General features: G+C 38.2%; 1 protein-coding gene across 1 annotated transcript; it reads left to right on the top strand.

Moving 5' to 3' along the window:
• Nucleotides 1-277: 277 nt before the first annotated feature.
• On the top strand, nt 278-1,012 carry LOC149229952 (uncharacterized). The gene has a single exon (XM_089381163.1). The coding sequence runs from the start codon at nt 278-280 to the stop codon at nt 1,010-1,012; it is 735 nt and encodes a 244-aa protein (XP_089237289.1).
• Nucleotides 1,013-8,451: the final 7,439 nt, after the last annotated feature.

The following is an 8,451-nucleotide window of genomic DNA, read 5'->3' as shown; positions in this document are numbered from 1 at the left end:
TTTGAGGCCTACTACATTGCATGAGGTAGTGCAACAAGCAATTATAGCTGAGGAAGAATTATTGGGGAACAAAGGGGGGGATAAAACCCCAAATCTATCATTCCATGGGAAACCTCCTCGAAGGGGAGGCTAATATGTAAGACATAAGTCAGGTGGTTCACATCATCAGGGATTTCAAAAGAATCATACTTTTAAGAACCAAAGAAATAACCCAAGGCAACATCTTCAACAAAGTAATGCTCGCACTCAAGAATCACCTAATAAAAGGGTCAAATTTATGAAAACTGCTCCCACTAATGGATGTTGGACTTGTGGAGGACCTCATTATGAGCGAGATTTCCCTGAAAAGAAGACTGAAGCACAATCAGAGCAGGAACAAGCCACTGTTAGAGATATGGGTAGAGCCCATAGGATTCATGCAGTTGTGCAAAATCGCCAGGTCGAGCATCAGTCTACAGTGCTTGAAGCATCAAGTAAGCTAAATGGTATGGTTGTTACTATTTTGATTGATCCTGGCGCAACTAAAAGTTTTATTTCTCCTAATGCTTTATTGAAATGTAAATTGGTGGCGATAGAGCAAAATGATTTTGATCAGGTTCAGATGGCCTCAGGGCGATCTCAAAAGGTTGAATGCTTAGTGCAAGAGTGCCCTTTAGACTTGGGAGTGTGTGTCACAAATGTGAATCTTTATGTGACGCCACTTGGTCACTATGATGTGATAATTGGGATGGACTGGCTTGAAGCCCACTGGGCTGTGCTTAGTTGTCGAAGCAAAACCCTTCATTTTTTGAGTGATGAGGGCCAATCTATGGTTATCCATGGGGAAAGGAGACTTGTTTCTTTAAGACTTATCTCATTCTTGCAGATGAAGAGAAGTCTTAGGAAAAGATGTCAAATGTATGCTGTAATGACTTTAAATGAGGGAGAGCTTTCATCCTTTGAACAATATCCTTTCCTTTCAGAATTCTCCGATGTCTTTCCAGAGGAGTTGCCTAGTTTAGTGGGAAATTGACTTCTCCATAGAGTTAAAGCCTGGTACTGAACCTATATCCAAAGCTCCCTATCGAATGTCTATTGTTGAACTTCGTGAGTTGCAAGTGCAACTTCAAGAGTTATTGGATAAGGGTAAGATTAGGCCTAGTGTTTCACCTTGGGGAGCTCCAGTGATATTTGTAAAGAAAAAGGACGGATCCCTTCGGCTCTGTGTTGACTATAGGCAATTGAATCGAGTAACTATTATAAATCAATATCCTTTGTCTCGCATTGATGATCTATTTGATCAAATGAAGGGAGCCACCGTATTGTCCAAGATCGATCTCCGACCTGGATATCATCAGCTAAGAGTTAAAGAAGAGGATATTTCCAAAACTGCTTTTCGAACTCGTTTTGGTCATTATGAGTTCATGGTTGTTCCTTTTGGGTTATCTAATGCCCCATGAGTGTTTATGAGTCTGATGAATGGTGTATTGAGGAATTACTTGGATAAATTTGTAAAAGTGTTCCTCGATGACATTCTAATCTATTCAAAGTCCCCAAAAGAGCATGAGCAACACCTGAGATTGGTGTTACAATGCTTAAGAGAAAATAAACTTTATGCAAAAATGTCCAAATGTTCTTTTTTCCAATCAAAAATCCATTATCTTGGACACATTATTTCCAGTGAAGGCATTGTTGTTGACTTAGCAAAGATCGATGCAATTTCAGAATGGCCAACACCCTCTAATAAGCATGAAGTTCCTAGCTTCATGGGTATGGCGGGATACTATTGAAGATTTGTGGAGGGGTTTTCAAAAATAGTCAACCCTATCACTTCATTTCTTAGGAAGGGAGTACGATTTAATTGGACAAACGAGTGTGAGCAAGCATTTTGCAAGCTCAAACAATGTTTGACTACATCCCCGATACTTAAGGTTCCAGATATGAATAGACCATTCATAGTATGTACCAATGTGTCAAAAGATGGATTGGGTGCGTTATTATCACAAGATGGTAGGGTGATTTCCTATGCCTCTAGGAAGTTAAGGACGCATGAGGAAAACTATGCAACCCATGATCTAGAACTAGCAGCTATAGTTCCTGCCTTATGACTTTGGCGACATTATCTGGTGGGAAAGAAATTTGAATTGAAAACAAACCACAGAGGTTTGCAACATATATTTACTCAAAGTGATCTAAATGCTAGGCAAAGAAGGTGGTCAGAACTCCTAAGTGAATATGATTTTGACATAACTTACATCAAGGGTACATTGAACAAAGTAGCCGATGCACTCAGTTGAAGACCACGCATATTTTTAGTAATTCCATTGAATATTGATTTACGGGAGCACATCTTGAGGGCACAAGATGTAGATGAATGGTGCAAGGAAGTTAAAGTTTCTCTTTCTAGGGAGGGGGCTAAGAAAAACAAGGTAGAAGGGTATTCTTGTGATGACGATAGTATGGTGAGATTCATGCAAAATATTGTAGTTCCAGATCAAGATGGGATTCATGAGTTCATTTTGAAAGAAGCTCACCGTGCAACATATATGGCTCACCCAGGAGTCCAGAAGATGTATGTTGATTTAAAGAAAATTTTCTTTTGGGCAGGCATGAAGAAGGATGTAGCAAATTTTGTGGCAAAATGTTTGGAATGTCAACTAGTTAAAGCAGAACATGGTCATCCAGTAGGATTGTTGCAGCCGCATAACATTCCTGAGTCCAAATGGGAAGAAATATCTATGGACTTTATTGTTGAATTACCTGAAACAAACAAAAGGCATAACTCCATTTTGGTGGTGGTAGATAAACTTACTAAGAGTGTCCATTTTATACCCATTAGAGATACTTACAAAGCATCTGAAATAGCACAATTATTTATCAAGGAGGTGGTTAGAATTCATGGTTTTCCTAAGAAAATCATATCAGATATGGCCTCTATATTTACAGGAACATTTTGGACTAGATTCCAGGGAGCCCTTCAGACACAAATAAATTTCAGTATAGCTTATCATCCGAAGACTGATGGCCAAACTAAAAGAGTAAATCAAGTGTTATAGGCCATGCTTAGAATGTACGTAATGGATCAACAATCTAAGTGGGAAGATTATCTTCCTCTAGTGGAGTTTGCTTACAATAACAGTTATCACCACTCCATTGGTATGGCACCTTATGAGTTATTGTATGGAAGACCATGTAGAACACCTTTAAGTTGGGATAGATTAGAGCACAGAATCTCAGTAGGTCCTGAAATTCTTCAATAAATGGAAGAACAAGTGTGTCATATAAGGCAAAGATTAAAGCAGGCACAAGATAGATAAAAGATCTATGTTGATACCAATAGAGTGGATTGTAGTTTTAAAGAAGGGGAATTTATTTTTCTTCGAGTAAAACCTCAAAAAAGATCTATTAGGTTTGGGAAAGGATCTAAGCTCTCTCCTCAATTTGTTGGGCCTTTTGAGATCATCAAAATTGTTGGACCTGTGGCATATCGTCTTGCTTTACCACTAGTTTTTCATCGTATGCATGATGTATTTCATATTTCAGTACTACGTAAGTATGTTCATGATCCTTCTCACATTTTAGATTGGCATCAATTACAGGTAACGGACGAAGGAACTCTTAAGGCAGAGCCAGTTTGCATTTTGGACCATCGCACTCGATAGCTCAGATGTCGCATGGTGGACCAAGTAAAGGTCCAATGAGACCTGTACAATCCTAGTTCTTCCACTTGGGAAGATGCATCTTCTATGTGTCTTGAGTTTCCTTTTTTGTTTAGTTAAACTTCGAGCCAAGTTTACTCCAAGAGGGGGAGTATGTAGTGTCCTATTTTTCTAGTATAGTTTTGTCACTCCTATCAAGGGTTATATATATATGATAGGTTGATCACTTGATTGAGGAATAATGTTTTACATACATAGTTATATTTCCTTTTATGTTTATGTATGAAAGATTGATCACTGGATTGGGGAACAATGTTTTATATAGTTATATTTCCTCTTATATGTGGCATCATTGATTATCTGTATTAGATGGCTTTGGTTTAGTAAACTGTTATACATATGTTTTTTTGTTTGTATCTGATTTATGAAGCAGGTGTATGACATGGATGGTGATCCAAGATTGACACACATATACCCATGGATTCTCATGGTTATGCGGAATAGACGATTAATTATGATCTATGGATGATACATGATTTGTGTGATTATATATGACTAATATTGTACTAAGCAGGATGTGGTAGGGTACCTAGTCATTTTCCAACAAGGAGGAGTCCTGAATATTTAAAAAGATCAAGTTCTGGAATCTTGGATCTTTGGAGTAGATCAGGGCGCGGAGTCCTCAATCTACTAAGGCACAGAGATGCACGAAATAGGGGTGCGGAATCCCTATTCTCTAGAATAAAAATACCACTCATGGATGAATTTGCTTAAATAAAATTTCATTCTCACAATTCTGGAATGACTTTCTAAAAATAGAAATTCATGTCTAGCATCTCAAGCATGACTTTCCAAAAATAGTAAATCACTTTACATAAATTGGTAATCAAGCGGAGTTGAAGAAAAACGAATTAACTTATCATTAATCAACCCTAATAGTTCAATCTTGATTAAATCCTCAATATTATTAATATTATTATTATTATCTTTTACGAGACTATGATATTATTATTAAAAAGGAATTACAAGTCAATTTTATCTCCTCAATCAATTCACACATCTCCTTCATGACTCTCATGGCTCTATGTAACTCTCTCTCTCTCTTTTAAATAATTCATTATACTCTATTTTATGCACTCATCAAAGAATGGCATATTCATTTTCACTCATTAAAAATATGTCATAAAATATTCCTCTTACGCTCTCTTTAATGCATATGTTACACTCTCCTTAACTAAGGCATGCATACCTCTCCTTAATGGAATAAGTTACACTCCTCTAAATGGAATCCAATGCATTCACATTACTCCTCCTTTATGACAAGAATTGGTTGCTCCTCCTATATATGAGTCTCATGTATTCTCACTTGGGGATTATGAGGCCAAGAGTGGAAGAGACTTGAGAAAAATAGTGAGAGGGAGAGATATGGAGAGTAATCAATTGCTTCCATAATAAATCTGAAATTATTGTTAAAATCCTAAGATCTCTAGCTATTGAGGTTGGCCATGAGTGGTATTGAGAGGAAGTGAAAATTTGCTTCCTTAGTTTGCCTTGCAAATCTCTCTACCGTTGTCTTTTGGTACTGCTTGTGAGCTTTTGAAGCTCAGGGGTTCTAGGGGGGGAAGTTCTTCCTGGATATTGTTGGGAGGAAAACCGGGTGGTTCACAATGAGTTGGTAAGGATATTGGAGCTGGAGCATACTCCCATTTTTTGAGTTGTATAAATTCATTGCGAGGTATGTTGACAACATTATATTGTGTTTCTTTTTGTAGTTCATTACATGGTTTTGCTTATTTGGTTGTTTACTGAAACTTAGATGTATATCAAATGCTGCACACTAAATGTTGAAGGAATTTTGCAATAACTGTAGTTTATTTTATGTAAGTTTTTTTTTTGTACAGTTTCATTGCAAGTTGATTTACATCATGTATTAATGGCTGAAGCATTTAGGCTGCCATGAGTTTTATGAAAACATGTTAATAGCATAAATTTGGTTTTTCCTTCTCTTTTTACAGTTGTAGATAAGTTTGCACAGTATATGTTTGACAAAAGGGATAAATGAGATAATATGAATTTGTTTTTGGTTGTGGTTTCAAATAATCGCATTTCTGGGCATTTTTGTTTCGATTTATTTTAACTTCAGGGGGTATCTGTACTATTAGTGTCAGACTTTGAAGCCTTCCATCAATGATCAAATATACTCTTACAAAGTGGTTTTAGGATGTTACAGTCAAATTTTGTTATTTCAGAGAATCTTCAAGTAAAATTTGGTCACTAGGTACTAGGTCTAGGGTTTGTTTTCACTCCTTTCAAAGTTGTCCAAATATCGGTCCATGTCATCATTTAGCTGAATATACCATCTATTAGTGTCGGTATCTTCATCCCTCCGTCAGTGATTAAATTCTCTTGTTGCATTGCATGTTAGGTGTCTCACCCGATCAGTTACATTCCATTAGGGTCATGGATCATCTGACGGTAGTGGCTTATTACATATTTTCCCTCATGTGCTGGCCTGTTTTCATTCATCTAGATCATCTGCAGTTAATTTTTATCTTTAAATCTGTAAAAGTTATTTTTAGGGTTTTAGGTCTCATTAGGTTTAGGGTTTTCATCAATAAGGTCTCAAAATGCTCAGTGATGGTCAGCAGGCACATGGGGAGGTCAAATAAAGTTCCAGCAACAATAATTTCCATAACCACTCACTTAGTGATTGATTTTTCCTCAAAACCCTATTTTGAGGAAAAACAGAGTATTTTATGTTTTTATGTATAAATTTGATGTAATTTCAGTTCTTTCATATGTAAATAACTTTAGTGGCAACCCTGGTCACCTTGCCAAGCTTCAACAACTCCATCCCCTGCAAGGCAAACAAAAAGTCAAATCATTCAGTTCATCAAAGGCAAAAATGAAGTAAACTGCCCAAAAACAGAGTTTAAAAAGTAAGTCACAATGCAAACATTATAAAAGTGGGTTTTATGAGTGAAAAATCAAAATCTCTTGTATATAAATCATTTTTCATGTTCAAAGAGCTCATTTGCATTCAAAGAAGAAAGATTGAGCAAGAGAAAGGCCGTGTTGGAGAAAATAGCAAGATTGCAGCAAAACTGTGCAAGTTTCAGGGGCGTGGCGCATTGGGTCGTGGGTACGGTGCATAGAGCTGGCGCGGCGCATTGGGCCGCCCTCCACAGTGCAAAAAATACACTAGCGTGACGCATAGAGAAGGTGCAGCGCGTTGGGTTTGTGGCGCGGCGCATAGAGCTGCAAGCCCGATTTCACCCATAAACTTATTCAAACTGCCAAATTTGCTCAATTTCCACTTGTGCAAGTAAGTTAAGCCTTCTTCCCTTGCTAGTGAATGAGTTTTTATTAAAGTTTATTTTGATTTAGTGAGATAAAATTCAAACCCTACCTCCTTGCAATTTTTGCTCAAAAACAATTGCCTAGGGTTTGCATTTGTGTTTTTGCTTCCAAGGCCACTCCATCACTCTTTTACTCCTCCATTTATTTTCCAGTTTCATCCACTCATTCCCTAATTCCCATATCCCTAAATTCACTAGACCCATATCCCTAACTCCCACTATCCCAAACCCTAGTTACAAATTACTAAACCCTAATTGCTATCCCTAAGCCTACAAACTATTCCCTAAACCCCCTATTGCCCAAAAAACTTGTCAACAACATTTCCAAACCCCTCATACCCCTTCCCTTCATAGTCCCTCGTACATTCTCATCCTTGGTAGCAGAAAACTAAAGACAACATAAATCTCTTCATAATCATCAAGAAAACTCACACATTAGAAAACATGGAGTCCGATCCTTCCTATGACTGAGATGAGGAGACACACAGTGATTCTCCTAGAGAAATGCATGCACCAAGAAGACCTCACAAGGGTGGAAAACATATACGAGAGGAGCCTACTTCACTTGCCGAGCTGCAGGCCTGTCCTCTTGCTGTCACATGTTTTCAACACCAATCCTGTTATCAGTTCTGTGAGATGGTAGAGAGAGTCCAGTACCATCATGAGTTGGCCAGGTTGTTTGTGCTCCATCTTCAAAATGGCCAAGTCACTCTAGCAGGTGTGACATTCACCTTGACACCAGAGTCTATTTCTCTAGCAACTGGCATTCCCAATGTCGGTGAGCAGTGGAATAAAAGGCAGCAGATTGACAGAGAACATTATGAGCCTTACATCAAGGCTGGTTATCAGAGACATCTCAGCAGAGTTTTTCCCTTCCGATATCTGAAAGACTCATATGCTCCCTTGATGAAACTCATAATTAAGTATTTCAGCTATGAGGTCCGGTTTTCTCTCCTGTGTGCCTACAATCTCATATTGTTGATGCACTTCACTAGGCTTGGTTTAGAACATCTCATGGGAGGATTTCATTTCACATGAGGTCTTCACTGGTCCTCAAGTACCCCCAGCATTTTTTCATGAGACAGGAGGACCTTCACATCAGCAGGATATTCATGAGACACAAACCACTAGTGTGCCAGTGTTTGTCACTTATCAAAAGGGCACTAGAAGGTTGTTTGCAGCGGCAAAACGAGTATTATCTCCACCCGGGGTGGAAGGGGTCTTGTTTCCTCCATCAGCAGAGTAGGTACAGGACAAGGGAAAGTAGCCATTATATGATGAGGGGCCTTCAGGAGGGCAGGAGACAAATTTCATTCTTATTCAGGATGACGACACCGATTTGGGCTCACAAAGCTCAAAGTTTAGAGAGATCATTCAGGAGCAGCAAGATGACATTTAGAATTTGTCTCTCAACCTAGAAAGAGCCAAGTGGATGGTCAAATATCTGGAGCAAA

This window comes from Pinus tabuliformis, chromosome J (genome assembly GCF_031772625.1).
Source record: "Pinus tabuliformis cultivar Carrire ecotype Pingquan chromosome J, CPIR1, whole genome shotgun sequence".
NCBI lineage: Eukaryota > Viridiplantae > Streptophyta > Pinopsida > Pinales > Pinaceae > Pinus > Pinus tabuliformis.
The sequence above is the reverse complement of the archived record's forward strand: the minus strand, read 5'-3'. Positions and strand labels throughout refer to the sequence as shown.

Excerpts from the sequence above, each read along its gene's own strand:
- LOC149229952 (XM_089381163.1), top strand. The coding sequence starts at position 278 with ATGAAAACTGCTCCCACTAATGGATGTTGGACTTGTGGAGGACCTCAT.